The sequence below is a fragment of the Orycteropus afer genome, unplaced genomic scaffold, assembly GCF_000298275.1.
Source record: "Orycteropus afer afer isolate SDZICR_OR568_19922 unplaced genomic scaffold, OryAfe1.0 scaffold00210, whole genome shotgun sequence".
In the NCBI taxonomy this organism is placed as follows: Eukaryota; Metazoa; Chordata; class Mammalia; order Tubulidentata; family Orycteropodidae; genus Orycteropus; species Orycteropus afer.
Window position 1 is genome coordinate 676,413 of NW_006921797.1, and position 18,964 is coordinate 695,376.

Here is an 18,964-nt window from a genome sequence, read left to right on the forward strand (position 1 = left end):
GATATAATTAGAATTTATTAATATATCATAATTTCATCATTATTAAGCCCAGATAAACCTATACAGTGACAAGACAGTACAGTGGGTAAGAGGATGGGCTTTTGGAGCCAATCTGCCTAGATTCAAAACCCAGCTTTACCTCTTATCAGTTATATGAGCCTGGGCAAGTTGATATACTTATCTTGCCTCAGTTTCTTCCTCTATAAAGTGAGGACAGTAAGAGTACCACCATCAAAGAGTTGTTAAGAGAAATGAGTAAGTTAAGGCATATGAAGTGCTCAGAATAGCAAATGACAACACTATTGTGCTGTCACACACCATATTGACAACCTATTATCATTATTTAAAATGTATCAACTGTTCAGTAATTAACTACAAAGCCCTTATTAAGAAAACAATAAATAAACCAGCTGTCTCCCTTCCTGCAATTATTGTCCACCATACTAAAAACCTGGTAACTAAAAAAATAGAATAAAATAAATATCATTCTATTCTTTTCATTAATATGTCAAAAATATAATCAATTAACCCCACACTCAAACTGTATAATTCTTGGCATGCATGCGTGCATGCATGCATGAATGAATGAATAAATAAATAAAAGGATGAATAAAGGTAACAGTAAAAATAGCTCCAACATTTATTTATTTATACTCAGTTGATGTATCTGAATTGTGGTATTTGTGAAAAATACTGAATGGGCTGTTGGAAGAATAAACTAATCTGTCTTGAAGGAAGTATCAGAATGCTCCTTAGAAGCAAGAATGGTCAGACTCCATCTCTTACACCTCGGTCATGCTGCCGGAAGGAACCATTCCCTGGAGAAGGATATCATGCTAAGTAAAGAAGAGGGTCAGTGAAAGAGGGGAAGACCCTCAACAAGATGAACTGACCCAGTGGCTGCAATGAGGGGTTCAAGCATGGCAACAAATGTGAGGATGGCACAGGACTGGGCAGTGGTTTGGTCTATTGTACACAGAGTCACTTTGAACTGGAACCAACTCTATGGCCCCTACCAATAATAGGCACTCCAAGAAGCATTTTACATGGCTTCTCTTGCTTAATCCTCATCTCAACCCTAGGAAGGAAGTACACTGTCTCTAGTTTACAGATAAGGGAACAAGGGCTTAGAAAAGTGAAGTGCTACCAGTAAGCTCTAGATGGGACTCAGTGCTGCCCCATTCCTTAGAGCCTCTGCTCTAGAACTACACACCGTGTTTTCCTCTCTTGAATGATAAAGGTCAAGTAAAACTCTCTCCATATCAACCACTAAACTGCAAGCCGCCTAAGGGCAGGAATTAGGTCTTGTTCAACTCATGGCCCTAGACTACACTAAGTGTGATAATATTTGCAGGGATAATGAACTTTCCACACACTAACAGTCCTCCCAGAATCACTCTATTCAGGACCATTTAAGTAAGAGTCTTTATATCTGGTCCACACTGATCCAAGATCTACCTAAATCTTTACAACACCTTTTACCTCTTCCTAATCGTTCAGGCTCTGGATCTGATATAAGAAAAGTTCCAGGTCCCAGCTTAGCATAATAAGGAGATTATGTCTGAGTTATAGCCTATATTACTGGAAATTAAAGAGAGAGAGAGAGAGAGAGAGAGAGAGATCTTTTAGGTATCAACTAAAATGGTTTCCTTAAAACTAACATCAGAAATAATATAAACAAGCATAATAAAGACTATGGGGGTCCTATATAACAGCAATTAAGTGCTTAGATTTTTAACTTAATCAGATCTGAATGAATCCCAAGTCTGCCACTTCTGGCCAATCACTCCTCCTTAAGCCTTTATTTCCTCATCTATAAAACTGGGTAACAACAGTCCCTACCCTGGATGGCACCAACTGTTAAGCACTTGACCATTAGTCAAAAGGTCGGCAGTTCAAACCCTCCCTGAGGCACCTCAGAAGAAAGAAGAGCTGATCTGCTTCAAAAAGGTTACAGCTTTCAAAACCCTACGGAGTCATTCTACTCTGCACACATAGAGCAGCCACAAATCAGAATCAGCACAACAGTAACCATCACTCCCAAGAGCAATAACCTCATAGTACTAAGAGAATTAAATATGATCACTGATGGGAAGTGCTTAACATATGACCTGGCAATAATAAATGTGCCGTAACTGGTAGCAACTTTATTATCATTAACATTGTCATTTTCTTTCCCACAAAGCCTGGTTTTCAATGATTAACAATTGTGATACATCCAATATTAACTTTTTACATATACCTAAAACTAGTTTTCTCTGTGCAAGAATGTGTGTGTGTAAAAGACAACAAACAAAAAACACTTCTAATGTCTACTTTTAAGGACTAAAGAAACAGGACCCCTCTTCAGGGAGTCGAGATCATTACCAGACTGCATACAACTAACCACTTAGCATCATTTGAGCAGAGAATCAGGTCAGCAAGTATCACTCCTCCATTACAGATGAAAGAAGAACATTGGTAGGTGGCTTTGCCCAGGGACAGAACACAAGCTGGAAGTGGACATATGAGAAGAATCCAGCTCTCTTGACCACTAACCCAAGGGTCAGAGAACCTGCCTGTGGAAAGCTAATGAACCCCAGCTCCACTTTAAAGATGGGCCTTTTCCAAATGGTGAGAAGCCACATTCCTGGCAGGGCACAAATGGGGAGATGCAGGCCCAGAGAGCATATCACACCCTGCACTTCTAAGACCCAAAAGACAATTTTCAGAAGAGCAAAAATGGTTTTCAAAGGACAGATACATGAAGAACACTCACACACTGATGTTGGGGGATCAACAGGCTGCCAGGTTCCCTTTTCACCTCCCAAATTCAGGATTAAAGCACAAAGAGAAAAGAATAAATGTCTGAGGAATCTCTAAGCCACTGGCAATGATTAGAGAAATTACTCCCACTATGAATGATGTGTGTAGAATTTTAACTGCCCAAAGATGTCTCCAAGTCACAGTCAAGTGTATCTCTCCCATTTACCATGCCCACTCACCAGGTGTCAACTACTAGGACATACACACACAACTGAGAAGTCCCAGATGAAAACTTAACCAACAACGGACAACTGATAACTGAGTAACTATTATTAAGCCACATCTGGACAGGGAGAAAATTTCTATTATTATTATTTTAAGAAAATATGCTTTTCTTTCAGCTTTTGAAATAAATTGATTTTGTTTTCCCACTTTTAACATATGAAGTCTGCAATCTGAAACAAGGAGGAACCCTAAAGGATTCCACAGAGAAAAAATGGTTTCAATTTGACTGCTACTTGAGGTTGCAATACAAAGAGCCAGCAGTAGCTCTTTCATCCTCACATCTTTAATATCAACTGAGAGCTCAATCTTAGCCTATAAGAAAAATGGCCAAAGACTAGCTAAAAATAGTAAAATTCCCAGAACCATACTTTGAGACCTCACTTCCTTTTAAGCCACCATAAGCACTCTTTTTCTAGGTAAGTGCAGCTAGATGAACCGTTCTGGCAAGGTCCTGCCTGTATTAAATAACTTCAGGTATCAAAAACATTTTTATGCACCTGATGATTAGCCCTACGATGTGGAAATAAGACACCCCCTGACTAATCCTCAACAGCTCGTCTGAGCCCATGTCCACGTGGCAATGCCTCCAAAACCCTGGTCTCCAGGTAGAAACACAGTCAACCAAGGTCTAAATCAAATCTTTAACTTAAATATATTATAGAATTAAAATATATCACAATGGAGTTTAAACAATGAAGACTGTCATAAGTGTTTTTGTAATTTTTTTCATTATTACTCTTGCCATTTTCAGGGATGTTTCTTGGCTGTACTCTCGGCAAAAAAAAAAAAAAAGATAAATTCCTTATAGAAGATAAAACATAACTTTGCATTAAAAAAAAAAAATGGTATTCCTTCCCTAGCACATAATATAGATGATAAGCCTAACTGTTTCACTGGACAGGTTTCACACTGTTGAGATGAGTGACAACTAAGGTTGTGCTGAGTCACAATTCCAACCTACCATACACAAGCAGGCAGGCATGTGTAGACACATAGAATAAGCGCCCCAATCACCATCTCTCAAGCTCCCATTCTCCCTCCCCATTACCACCATACAAGCAGTTGCACCAGTAAGTATGTTTGGTTAAACACACACACACAAACACACACACACACACACACACACTTACTTCACACCCGCAGACTTTGCTTGTAGGGCACTGCTCCAGAAATCATCCACATTATCTGGTTCCGAAAATGCCTGAAGGCAGGCACTAAATGGTACCTTGGCACGAACCAATTCAGGCAGGGGTCTTCTGTTTGCTTCAGCTTCCCTTCTCGTTAATTCATAGGCAATCAGTTCATCTGAGTAAAAGAGGAAATGAACAAACCTCACAGGAGTTCTTATCTTCTTGGAATGGAAAATATCCTCTTTGGACAACTTCCTTGAGGGCTTTCCAGCTGGGTCAGGTCTAATCACTTGTTGCCCTTCACAGATCTTGCTGAAAGGCTGTTCTTGGGCCATCTTTACAGTAGCACTGACAGGTTGTGTCAAGTCACTTGCATGTTCTTGTCTGCTCCCCTTTGAGACTGACAGGTGGGGACTATAAACTCAGACCCAGATGAAAGGTTCAGAGCATGCATGTAACCTAATGGCACATGAACTAAGCTTTCTGCAGGCCAGAGAACAAGCCTGGGATTACCCAAATACCACCATACAACGACAAACCTTTACACACAAAAATTTTTCAGCTGCAAGAGACCCAAAGCTCTCCACTTCCCAGACCCTTCACTGCCTTGCAGTGAACTAAGGCCCAAAGTCAAAATAATCAGTAACAGCTGTATTAAAAACCCTGAGCAGCATCCCTTCCACTGTTCCACAGACAAGGCCAAAAAGTATGCTAAATTGTGTTAAGAGATCAAATCTTGCCAATGATCAGATATATTAAAATATAAAAGTAACAAAAACATTCCTACTCACTTTAAGCTGTTCTAAAATTAATGACAAAGGGGGAAAAAAGATAAAAACAGAAAGAACTACCTCTAAGCTCCTAACATAAACCACACCTAGTAGTACATGTTTCCTCATTCAGTTCTATTAGCAACTATCACTAAAGGTCATGGAAGGTGTAGGAACCAAAGAGGAATTATAGTGACTGCATATCTGGGCAGTTGGATGTAGTGATTCCTTATGATGAGACTGGTAATCAACTCCATGGTAGAATCTGCTCTGAGCAGCTGAGTAGCTGTCTTAGGGATGTGGTCTGCTTCCAGTATATAAGCAGCAGCTTTGAGAAAGGTCTCTGAGCTTTTTGGCACCCTTGGACCCTGCATTTAACTGAGTCTTCCATTCAGCAGCCTGCCATGTTGCCTGCCAAACTCGGGAGTGTTTCTAGACTTGAACTAGTGGCCTGCCGTGTTGCTTGATAATCTTGGGACCATGTCATTCATCTTGTTGACCTTGGGTTTGTCAGCCTCGGCAGCCAGCAGCTGCCTGAGTTAGGAGAAGCCTCCAGCTTCAGTGGGCCAGCAGCAAGAGGCTGAACTGAAGCCCAAGGTCGAGAGGCTTTCACCCAGCCCCTAGAGCTGGCACTCTGAACTCAGACTTATAGCCTCCTCAATTGTAAGAGAACAAATTCCTGTTTGTTAAAGTCATATATCTGTGGTATATCTGTTATAGCAGCACTAGAGAACCAAAACATTACCCATCCTGTGATAGTAAACAACACTGCAAGACAACCCCTTGTGGACATCACCCAACACCTCAGGTGTCAGAGCAGCCAACCTAAGAAGCCGCCGTATACCATCCCTGGATGGTGCAAACAGTTAACACGCTCAGCTAACTAAAAGGTTGGAGATTCCATCCAGAGGTACCTCAGAAGAAAGTGCTGGTGATCTGCTTCTGAAAAATCAGCCACCAAAAACCCCTGTGGAGAATTCTACTCAAACACCCATGGAGTCACCGATGGGTTGGAGCTGATGCACAGCAACTAGTTTTACACTCCCCCTACTCATATGATTAAATACTCAGAAAAAGACAAGTGAGAACACCATGAAACCCACTCAAGAGTCTAGATCTCCTAGAAACTATCCTCTAAATCAAATTTTTACATAGATTTTTTAATGGACTTTTATAGGAAATCCTTTTGGGTTACAAAAACTCATTCCCAATTTACCAGTTTTTAATGTGCATATGTTTTCTTAAACACATCTGAATATGCTTTTTTAAAAAGAATTGTAGTGAAATATATGTAACAAAACAATTGCCCTCTCAACCATTTTCACATGTGCAATTCAGTAACATTAATTATGTTCATCATGTTTTGCAAACAATTACCACTATCCATTTCCAAATTTTTTCAGCATCCTTTAACAGAAACACACTACACCTTAAGCAATACCTTTCTATTTCCCCCTTCCATCCGTCTCTGGTAACCACTCATAAACTATGGTCTCTATGTATTTCCCTATTCTAAACACTTCATTAGGAGCTCTGCTAACCAGAAGGCTGGTGGTTCAAATCCACCAGCCACTCCTCAGAAGGAAGACTGGGCAATCTACTTCCATAGAGATACCGCCTCAGAAACTGAAGGAGGGGTTGCTGTGAGGTGAATCAACTTGACGGCAGGGAGTGTGGTTTTTTGGTTTACCCCCACCGGTTACCACTCCTAAACTATGGTCTCTATGTATTTGCCTATCCTAGACACTTCATTAGGAGCTCTGGTGGCTCAGTGCCTCAGGCATTTGACTGCTAACCAGAAGGTTAGTGGTTCAATTCCACCAGCCACTCCATGGAAGGAAGATGGGGCAATCTATTTCCATAAAGATTTACCACCTTGGAAACCCAACGGGGGTCACTGTGAGTCAGAATCGACTCAATGGCAGTGAGTTTTTTTCTTCGGCACTTCAAACAACTGGGATCATACAGTATTTGTCCTTTTATGTCTGACTTATCTGAATATGCTTTTAAAATTCATTCTCCGGTCCATATCAGTTTATGACGTACTTATTATCTAGGAAGTTACCATCAGGCATTCCCAGCAGTCAATTTCCAGAAACTAAATTATAAATCTCTTTCCTGAAAAATATAGTTACCACTCATAAAACTTAAACAGTGGGTTACAGAAGATCACAGTATAGAGCGGAACATGTAAGTAAGTCAATATTCCTGAGGGGAGCAAGAAGTGGCAATTAAGCTTAGTTATAAAAAAGAACCAACTCATAGACTCAGCCCTCATTTCTATTTTGTCTGATAGAAAAAGCATAGAGAACTGGTCAAAAGCTCCATGAGCTTATTATAGAAAACAGAAATCATTTCATCTTTACCAGTTGCTGTTGAGTCAATTCCAACTCATGGTGACTTCACATGTGTCAAGTAGAACTGTGCTCCACAGGGTTTCCAATGGCTGATTTTTCAGAAGTAGATCACCAGGGCTTTCTTCTAAGGTATCTCTGGGAGGACATGAACCTCCAACCTTTCAATTAGCAGCTGAGCATGTTAATCATCGGCACCACCCAGGGACTATCATTTCATCTTAAAATCACCACAATGATCACCTTCCAATTAACTCAATAAACTGACCAAAAAATAAAACAGAAAAGAGCTAACAATGCCATCCAAGAACTTGTCAAGCTTTACAAAAATGACCAGTTCTCAAGAGATAAGCAATCCTTTTTCTACTTCTAGGATGTTAATTCTAAAAACTACCTTCCTGTATTTTGCTTGAAAGCACCAGACTAGAGTGAAGGCAAGAGAAGGAACCTTCTCCAAGACCCCAGCATGGCAAAGCATCTCTGCCTTCTCCCTTCCAAACTCCAGAGAACCTTCTGTTGGGCCTCACTCCTATAAAGACTCTGCCACAATTATACCCGAGAAGTGTCTTAAATACCCAAAACACCAAAGCCGCACTGTTTCAGAGGAGACCGCTGCTTGAATGTCTAACATTAAAATATTCAATTATCATTTCCTCTTGGAGTTTATAACTTATGGATGATGTTATTGAAGACTCTTCTATGTGTATTACTACAAATAATCTGTCCCAAAATTAAGATGACCCCAAACCAACCAATTAATCAAATTTCTTGTTGTTGTTCTTACTTGCCGTGAGTCACTTCGACTCATAACGACACCATGCACAGCAGAAAGAAACACCGCCCAATCCTGCGCCAGCCCCACGATCCTTGCTATACTTGAGCCCATTGTCGCAGCCACCGTGTCAATCCACCTCGTCAAAGGCCTTCCCCTCTTTTGTCGACCCTCCACCTTACTAAGCATGATATCCTTCTCCAGGGAATGGTCCCCTCTGACAACATGACCAAAGTAGGTGAGACGAAGTCTGGCCATCCTCGCTTCCAAGGAGCATCTCGGCTGCACTTCTTCCAGGACAGATCTGTTAGTTCTTTTGGCAGTCCATGGTACCTTCAGCATTCTTTGCGAGCACCACAACTCAGAAGCATCAACTCTTCTTTGGTCTTCCTTATTCATTGTCCAGCTCTCACGTGCATACGAGGAGATTGGAAATATCATGGCCTGTGTCAGGTGCACCTTAGTCCTCAAAGAGACATCCTTGCTCCTCAACACTTTAAAGAGTTCCTTTGCAGCCGACCTACCCAGTGCTACACATCGTCTAACATCCTGACTGTTGCTTCCACTGGCCTCGATTGTAGAACCAAGCAATGTGAATTCTTTGACAACCTCAATCTTTTCTCCATTTATCGTGATGTTGGTTATTGGTCCAGTTGTGAGGATTTTTGTCTTCTTTATATTGAGATGTAATCCATACTGCAGACTGTGTTCCTCAATCTTCATCAGTAAGTGCCTCAAGTCATCCTCACTTTCAGCAAGCAAAGTTGTATCATCAGCGTATCTCAGGTTGTTCATGATTCTTCCTCCAATCCTGATGCCACATTTTTCTTCATACAGTCCAGCTTCTCAGATTATTTGCTCAGCATATAGATTGAATAAGGATGGGGAAAGGATACAACCCTGACACACTCCCTTCCTGATTTTAAACCATGCAGTGTCTCCTTGTTGCGTTCAAACGACAGCCTCCTGGTCAAGGTAAAGGTTCCTCATGAGTACAATCAAGTGTTTGGGAATTCCCATTCTTCTCAATGTTACCCATAATTTGTCATGATCCACAAAATCAAATGCCTTTGCATAGTCAATAAAGCAAAAGTAAACATCTTTCTGGTATTCTTTGCCTTGAACCAAGATCCATCTGACAGCAGCTATGATGTCCCTTGTTCCATGTCTTCTTCTGAATCCAGCTTGCACCTCTGGATGTTCTCTGTCAATATACTGCTGCAACTATTTTTGAATTCTTTTCAGTAAGATCTTACTTGTGTGCGATATTGTTTGATAATTTCCACATTCAGTGGGATCACCTTTCTTTGGACTGGGTACAAATATGGATCTCTTCCAGTCAATTGGCCAGGTAGCTGTCTTCCAAATCTCTTGGCATAACCAAGTGCATGCCTCCAGTGCGGCATCCATTTGTTGAAATATCTCAGTGGGTATTCCATCAATTCCTGGAGCCTTGTTCTTCGCCAATTCTTTCATTGCAGCTTCGACTTCCTCCTTCAGTACCATTGGTTCTACATCATATGCCACCTCCTGAAATGGATGAAGATCAACCAGTTCTTTTTGGTACAGTGACTCTGTGTATTCCTTCCATCTTCTTTTGATGTTCCCTGAATCATTCAATGTTTTTCCCTTAGAATCTTTCAATATTGCAACTCGAGGCTTAAATATTTTCCTCAATTCCTTCATCTTGAGAAATTCCGAGCGTGTTCTTCCCTTTTGGTTTTCAACTCCAGGTCTTTGCACATTTCATTATAGTAATTGGCTTTGTCTGCTCAAGATGCTCTTTGAAATCTTCAGTTCAATTCTTTTATCTTGTCATTTCTTCCATTTGCTTTAGCTACTCTCAGCTCAAGGGCAAGTTTTAGAGTCTCTTCTGTCATCCATTTTGGTCTTCTTTTGTTGTCTTTTTAGTGACCTCTTGCTTTCTTCATGGATGATGCTCTTGATGTCATCCCACAATTCGTTTGGTTTCCTGTCACTGGTGTTCAATGCATCAAATCTATTCTTCAGATGGTCTCTAAATTCAGGAGGGATATAGTCTAGATCATATTTTGGCTCTCTTGGACTTGTTTTAACCATTGTTAACTTCAAGTTGAACTTGCATATGAGCAGTTGATGGTCTGTTCCACAATCAGCTCCTGGCCTGGTTTTGGCTGAAGATATTGAGCTTTTCCATCACCTCTTGCCACAGATGTAGTCAATCTGATTACTGTGTGTTCCATCTGGTGAAGTCCACATGTACAGCTGCCATTTGTGTTGTGGAAAAAAGGTGTTTGCAATGAGTAAGTTGTTGGTCTTATAAAATTCTACCAGGCAATTTCCAGCATTATTTCTGTCACCAAGGCCAAATTTTCCAACTATCGGTGATTCTTCTTTGTTTCCAACTTTTACATTTCAGTCACCAGTGATAATTAACACAACCTGACTGCAAGTTCGGTCAACTTCAGACTGCAGAAGTTGATAAAAATCTTCAATTTCCTCATCTTTGGCTTTGGTGGTTGTGGCATAAATTTGAATAACAGTCGTATTTATGGGTTTTCCTTGTTGTTGTTGTTATATGCCGTCGAGTCAGCCCCGACTCATAGCGACCCCTCCTTGGGTTTCCAAGGCAGTATCACTATGGAAGTAGGATTGCCCAACTTTCCTTCCGAGGAGCGGCTGGTGGGTTTGAACCGCCAGCCATCTGGTTAGCAGGCAAGTGTCTTAGCCACTATGCTACCAGAGCTCCTTGGGTTTTCCTTGTAGGCATATAGATATTATCCTATCACTGACAGCATTGTACTTCAGGACTGATATTGAAACATCCTTTGTGATGATGAATGCCACGTCATTCCTCTTTAAACTGTCATTCCCGGCACAGTAGATCATATGGTTGTCTGATTCAAAATGGCCAAAAACAGTCCATTTCAGCTCACTAATGCCTAGGATATCAATCTTTATACGTTCCATTTCATTTGTATTTGCCTAACCAAATTTATAGCACTGAAATAGGCTCTGCCTATCACTTCCACACAAAACCTGGAATACAGTCAGTCCCTCACAAAAGAAAATCACATAGGGAGTGAAGAAAAGATGAAAAGGGACAAGCAAACCACACACCAGGTGGGCTGCATCTACCCTGATAAACTTTTCAGTGACTAAACTGTGTTCTCTCTGGTTCGAGAATTTACACAAATAAAGGAACATGGTACTTACATCCCATTTTGCAACTTTTACCTTTGTTAGTTGCTGCCTCCATGGCCACAGGTAACTGCATCAGGTAATCCACCCTCTCCGTGTAGCGGACTTTGCGGGTCTGACAGCACTGAATACGTTCTTCCACCAAAAACCGGAAAACATCACTGGGGTTTTCTGAACCAATGCGGTTCCTCTAAAGGTTGCATTATATCAGGTTAGCAAGTTTATGAATATTAGGTTATAAGTGAAAATTAGCAAGAAATCAAATGTAAACCAAGTCAATAGAATGGATGTATCGCTCTTAATTTTAATAGTGCCACTGGTCTGGCACTACTGAAAATTTCCTGTAGGCAAACCAGTTCTTCAAAATATTTTAATAGCAAAACACCAGAATATTTACAAAGTCCCAAAAGAGGGGACTATAAAATAAAGTTTGTGTGAGTCAGTGTTACACAACCGTTGGAAATCAGGGAAAGAGGACTCACATAAATTAGAAGAACTAAGGAAGGGAAGTCAATCAAAAAAGAGAAAGGGGAAAAAATATAGGACCCTCTGGAAAATTAAGACATATGTGATAAGATTATATAAATGCACTCATATAATTACATACAAATAAAAAGGAAATCATGCCATATTAGAATATGTACTGATGTGAGAAAATGTTCACAAGAAGTTAAGTGGAAAAACACGACTTAAAAAAAAATGTGTACAGAATTAACATATGCACTTGTAAAATCACAGGAGGGTCAGACACCAAAATGTTAACCCTGATTGTTTTCAGGGGCTGGTGTGATGCAAGATTTTTTCTCCTTTGTGTTTTTCCATGGTTTCTACAAAAAACATGTGTCACTTCTATCATCAGAAAAATGTTCTTGATTTTTATGTTTGTTTAAAAAAAAAAGCAAGCCTTTATTTAGGAATCCTCGGTGGCTTTTAAAACCTCAGCATTTAACGCAAATCATCTCATAACGCAGATGAACCTGGAGGACATCAAGCTGAGTAAAATAAGTCAATTGCAGAAAGACAAGTACTGTATGAGCCCATTACTGTAAAAAGACAAAGAAGGGTTTGCTTGGGAAATGGAACTCACTTTGTAGGTTGCTGGGATGGGGAGGGAAGGGGAGAGATTAATTTCGGGCTACTTGGGGCCCACAACTGACATAGGTTGTTGCTGTTGTTATGTGCCACCGAGTTGGACTCAACTCATAGTGACCTAGTGGTTTGCTTGTCCCTTTTCATCTTTTCTTCACTCCCTATGTGATTTTCTTTTGTGAAGGACTGACTGTATTCCAGGTTTTGTGTAGAAGTGATAGGCAGAGCCTATTTCAGCATTTAATGTGATTTGACTCTGCTTTGGGCAAAGTGTGTCTACCATGGTGGACTCTGCTTTGGACAAAGTGTGATCTTCTCTGAGTGGTGGCAGCAAATACCACAAAGGACCCTCGAAAAGTTCTGTCACAGGTACTAAAAAAATGATGCATGAAATAACTGACAATCCTATCACACGTGCAAATTAAAACAGATAGATGCACAAATGACTAGAAAATGAGGTCTGAGGAGCAACTGCATGCAGTAAGCTGAGCACAGAAAGACTTCTCAAAGAAGCTGATTCTGACCCAGCTATGGCAGAGACAGATCCAGGTAAGAAAAGAGGAGAGGGGAAGCCTTCTGGCCAAGCCACAGTAGACCCTACTTAAGGGCTTCTTAAAACTTCTTTGAACGTTTTTGAATAAAGGTTTACTTACTCACCTCTACTAGGTTCACCAAGTGTAAGAAAAATTCCTGGGCATCCTGCTGTCTGTTCGATGAGAATTCTGGGTGGCTCTTGCTTACAAAGGCCTTAAACATGCGTGGTGAGATCCCATTCTGTTGAGGCTGAAATATAAAAATAATATCAACTTATTAATAATTAACTTTGAGGCGCCTCCTAAGAGCCCAAAGGGGCAAGCAGAGCAAAGGTCACTAGAAGTCTCATTTTTCAGATGAGAAAAATGAAGCCCAAAGAAGAGAACTCATGGTAAGAGCCAACATTCACTGGCTGTTTAGTATGTACCAGGCACTGCACTATGAACCTTACGTAAGAACAGAATGGGGCTCTTCCTGTCGGCTCGAAGCTAAGGATAAGGGTGATAAATACACCCACTTTCTGAAGAGAGACATTAGATCCACCCTCACAGGACTTGCTACATGGTAATCCAAGTGGTCCATCACAGCCCATTTATGAACAGGCTAGAGATGCATTAAGGAAGAAGGGGCTCTGAAGGAAGTCAAGAGAAAAGGAGAGTTGTGCAGCAACTCCTCCCTCCTCTCCACGAGGGTGTATGAACTAACCCCCTTAGAGAGACTGGGGAGCCCATCTGATAGCAGCGCTGAATAACCCTATGAAGTAGATACCGCTTTCGTCCCTGTTTTACAGCTACGGAAACTGAGATTGACAGAGAAGTGCCAGTCAGGTCTTTCAACTGAAAGCAGTTTTAATGACCAGATTATCATGCAATAAAGAAATAGCAGAACCAGAAAGGCATCTAGGTTCTGCTTGACTCAAATTCCAGGTTCACTATAGCAAAAAGAGAGAAGAATCTCAAGGCCAACAAACTTCACCTTGTCAATCAAGCAAAAAAGTAATACATGTCCTCTCTATAAATGTGGCTGTTGCCTAGCCCCTTCTCAAAACCTCCCCTTCCTCAACTTCCAGGCTGTACTGTCTCTTCTGAAGTCCAAAGAACTTTTTATCTGGGCCATCGTTTGGCAGATAGCACAAACTGCCTTCTACTTTTCTATAATTCTCGGCTTGTTTCTGGCCCACCTCTGCCACCTCACTACACACCTTATAGCAAGCAGGGTCAAGACTCACACCTGATTGACATTCAGGTCAATCCCTACAGTTTACAGACCATGGCAGTTTGACAAAATCACATAGGCAGATGCAACAAGTGATGTGAAACCCACATGTGGCCAGTCTTGCCAACACACATTATTAGCCATGCTTCCTTAAAAAAAAGAAAAGAAAAGAAAAATCAAGTGAATTTTCTTGTCTTGCTGAAAACAAGTCACCCAGTATTCACTGACCACCTACTTCATGCAGAGCACTATGGGAAAGTCTGTTCGCCAAGAGCCTACACCCAACAAGGGAGATAAGAGATACACTTGTATCTGTAACAAATGCTGAGAACCACGACAGAGAAGCCAAAACAATGCTAGAAGCTCTTAGAGGACAATTCCCAAAGATGGCAGCACTCCAGCATCAGAGGACTTAGAAAATAAACCAGCTTACACACACAGGGCTTCAGACACTCTCCTAGGGTTGGATGAGAACCATTAAGCTGACTTGATTTTATTACATGTATACACACCACCTAAAAATTATGTAAATAAAACTATAACTTTCTTCATTCACAAAGCTGATACATACCTACATGGTATCAGCCAACACAAGCTTACAATAATAATGCCTTATCTTTGCACCATGTTGTTGTTGTTGTTATGTGCCTTTGAGTCAGACCAACTCATAGCGACCCTTCCTTGGGCTTCCAAGGCAGTATCACTACGGAAGTAGATTGCCCCATCTCCCTTCCAAGGAATGGCTGGTGGGTTTGAACCGCCAGCCTTCTAGTTAGCAGTCAAGTGCCTTAGCCACTATGCTACCATTTATTCATTCACAGAATACATATTTACTGAGTGCAATAAAATGTCAGACACTATTCTAGGTACTTGCATGAAAATTTACTAGGTGCCAGGCATAGTTCTTAACACATTACTTGTATTTTGCTTAACTCACACAATTCCACAAGGCAATTATTAGGATTATTTCCTCCACTTTAGACATGGGAAAACTGAGGGAAAGAGGTGTTAAGTAAAATGCCAGGATAACATACCTAGGTAAGTCGTTCTCTCTTACATCCTGATGCTGCTCCTGGTACACATGTGGCTACCACTCATCTCTGATGTCTCCAAGTCTCTCCTACCAGTTGCCAAAAAGAGAAGACATCTTGGCTTTGGGGAAGCCCTCTCCAAAGCCAACATATCTGAGACCATTATCACTGGTGAGTCCAGAGATTATTTCTCTACTCTCAAAAGTATGGGAGCACTTCTTAGAATAAATCTTTTCACCCCAGTGCATTTCTGTTTAAGCAGTCACACAGGCACGCATTCACTGCTGCTGCTGATGGAGTTATTTCATATAAACTATGACTCAAGCATGGTGTGGCGGCCAATCCCCAACACAGACCATAGACAGTGGCTGCTCTGGGAAGTTCAACAAGTCAGGAAATTCCTGAAGAGCTGGATGCTCCTCTGTGCCACCGCCTGCTCTTACAACTTGGACAAGAAGTTTCATTAGAGGCCATGGTGACAAACAGTACAAGTTCAGCTCCACACTTTGACTGTGGCCCAGTCTCATTCTTTTCCTTCTCACGCCTCTTCCCTTTCTGGGTCCATTTCATATCTTTGTTTTCCCTCAAATGACCTTTCTTAATCCCTGTGTTCAACGGTAAAGCTATAGCTTGAGAGTTGCTCATCATTTAGAAGTTACCTGAAAAAGCTTCCTAACAAGAGATGGGACTTCTCCCTCTCCATGTCATGCTGCAGGCCAGCTCCTGGTTTCACAGCTGGGTTTGAGAATTTTAGCTCAATTCAGCTTCCCCATATTACTGCACTAATCATCAGCTGGCTCTGTCTGTCTACCCCCACGCCCACTTCTGTTCTATCTGATTTCAGAGAAGAGGTCTTACTCTCACACTCAACTATCATTATCTCCTCTTTACATACAGGAGCTCTGGTGGCTTAGTGCTTAAGGCATTTGACTGCTAACCAGAAGGCTGGCAGTTCAAACCCACCAGCCACTCCTCAGAAGAAGATTGGGCAATCTACTTCTGTGGTGATGGTACCAAAACCAAACTTACTGCTGTTGAGTCGGATCCAACTCATAGCAACCCCTCCTTGGGTTTCTGAGGCAGTATCACTACAGAAGTAGATTGCCCAATCTTCCTTTGGAGGAGTGGCTGGTGGGTTTGAACCACCACCTTCTGGTTAACAGTCAAATGCCTTAGGCACTATGCTACCAGAGCTGATATTGCCTTGGAAACCCAAAGAGGGGTCGCTAGGAGTCGGATCCAACTCAACGACAATGAGTTTGGTTTTGTTTTGGTTCTTCACATATAGATATCAGTAAGTCAGATAGTTGAGCCTGAATCTAATCATGCCTCCAGATCTAACTATCAGTTTATAAGAAACACGAGTTAACAATATCTCAAGGAAGCAATCTTTAGAGTAAGCTTAGGGCAAGTGATGCAGCTTCTTCAACCAATGACTTCTGAAAAAGAAAAGGAGGGGGATTAAAAAAGACATCTGTGATACTTCAGGGAAAATCTGAATATGGACTGAATAATACAAAAGGAATGGCTGTTAATTTTATTGGTGTGCTTTTAACACTTTAAACAACTTTTAACATGATTATGTTAAAAGAGAAAAGATATTATTAATAGTTACAGATGCTATCTGAATATTTACAGGTGAAAAGGAAAATGCATGGAACTTGTGTTCAAACACTCCAAAGAAGGGAAGGAAAGAAAGGAGACAAAAGTGCAGAGAAGGTAAGAGTTGAGTTTAGGAGGAATCAATGAAACGAAATTGACAGAACAATGATTGATAAAGTTACACAAAGCATGTAGTTTGTAATATATCTTCTAGTGAAAACAGAATTTACACTATTCTCTCTACCATTCACAAATTTAAATGACTCCCCCCAAAAAAAGTCAGACCTTATATAAGGCAGGTACTTGAAACAAGGAAATCAAGAAGCCAAAATAAGAACTGAAGAACTGAGGTCAAAGAAAGTCCATATTCTATTTGGCAGTAGGCCAATGACATGAACCAAGTGCCCCACTATGGGCCTAATACTGCACAAGAAGGCAGAGAGAGGCAGAAATTGAGAAGAGTCAGACTTGCCTTCAGGGAGCATGCACTCTAGCTAGCAAGCCAACTCCCAGCATCTTGACAACTAACATCCTAAGAGACGGCCCCAGACAATATTCAAAATAGTAACCACTAAGAAACCTGTCATATTTATAGAATACTGTACTCACTTTGCCCATCAGCAACTGCAAAACAGATCAGCTAAAATTAGAGAGAGGACTATGGTGTTCAGTATCTCTCTCAAATGCTTACACTGAACTTTCTGTTTAACACAGTGAACCAGCAGTCAGCCAGACACCATCCACACATTTTCCCCTGAATCTAACCAGAAGGCTGGCGGTTCAAATTCACCAGCCATTCCGCGGAAGGAAGGTTGGGCAACCTACTTCTGTAGTGATACAGCTTCAGAAACCCAAGGAGGGGTCGCTATGAGTCAGATCTGACTCGACAGCACTGAGGGTTTTTTTTAATTAATAAATATGATTAAGGCTTTGTAGTGCGTTAGAGAAACTTTTATACACAGATTTACAGTATAAGACCACAGGAATGGAAAGAAGATAAATGCACTGCAGCCTGTACCCATCACACCAGAGTATGCATCCTGTTGATTTAAACTTTTCATCTGCTAATGGACATCTTAGACCTCCCAAGCTGTGGGACATTTCCCAAGTTATTTTTCATATTTCAAAAGGTGAGTCAGAAATTTTACATTTGCCTAACACAGGAGAATAGAAAGATGAGGTAATCTACTTCCATAAAGATTTACAGCCTTAGAAAACCAATGGGGGTCACTAGTACTTGGAAACAACTCGATGGCAGTGGGTTTGTTTTGCTTTGAAGCACAGAAGAATGGAGGTTAATAAAATTAAAAGTCTTATGTTAGAGCTAAAATTACATCACCTTAAAGTACAACACTGCTTATCCCAAGTTGAACAAAAATTGAGACCTGCAATTTTGTGTCAAGGATTATTTGAATGGGAAATCAAATGAACTGTCACTTAAGAAATACTGTTTGTACAGAAATGTTTAAAATGTAATATTCAGAAGTAGAAATAAATTAAGGAGTATTCATCATTAAAACTTCTGGAAATACTGCCTTAGAATAAACAAACCTAAGAAATATCCTTTATAGAGAAGAAAAAAATGTCCTTTCATAGTGAGAAAGTCTTATCAATTATAGATATAATTTTTCAAATCAATTCAACAATAACATAAGTGAATTATATACTTTAGAATGGTTAAAATGGCAAATACTTTGTTATATATATTTACCACAATGAATTTTTAAAAACCCAATTCAATAAATTTAAGTAGAACTGGCCGTATCCAAAAGAAATACTGCAAATCTTTTTAGAGAGGAAAATGTTTACCAAGCATGATATACAAAACCTAGATCTCACCTTGCTCTGTACCACATCAATTTAATATTAAGAAGTACATATTTAAGAAATGACCTACGACCTAAGATGTTATTGTTTGCTGTCAGCTAACACTGAGTCAAACTCATAGTGACCCCATGTAAAAAAATAACAAAACGCTGCCCAGTCCTGTGCCATCCTCACATTCGTTGCTATCTTTGAACCCACTGTTGCACCCACTGTGTCAATCCATCTCGTTGAGGGTCTTCTTCTTTTTTGCTGACGTTGTACTTTATCAAGTATGATGTCTTCTCTAGGGAATAGTCCCTCCTGATGACATGTCCAAGTCATTAAAACAAAGTCTCACTATCCTTGCTTCTGAGGAACATTCTAGCTATTCTTCTTCTAAGACAATTTGTTCCTTTCTACATGGTATATTCCATATTCTTCACCAACACCA

General features: G+C 40.6%; 1 protein-coding gene across 1 annotated transcript in view; it reads right to left on the reverse strand.

Annotated features, from left to right (window-relative positions):
* USP13 (ubiquitin specific peptidase 13) overlaps nt 1-18,964 on the reverse strand; it is a 164,015-nt gene that overhangs the window by 35,258 nt on the left and 109,793 nt on the right. Inside the window, exons 11-13 of the mRNA XM_007948269.2 lie at nt 12,983-13,108; nt 11,273-11,426; nt 4,161-4,335 (exon numbers count right to left, since the gene is read on the reverse strand). Coding sequence (XP_007946460.1) covers nt 4,161-4,335; nt 11,273-11,426; nt 12,983-13,108 — 455 coding nt within the window. The remainder of the gene's footprint in view (nt 1-4,160; nt 4,336-11,272; nt 11,427-12,982; nt 13,109-18,964) is intronic.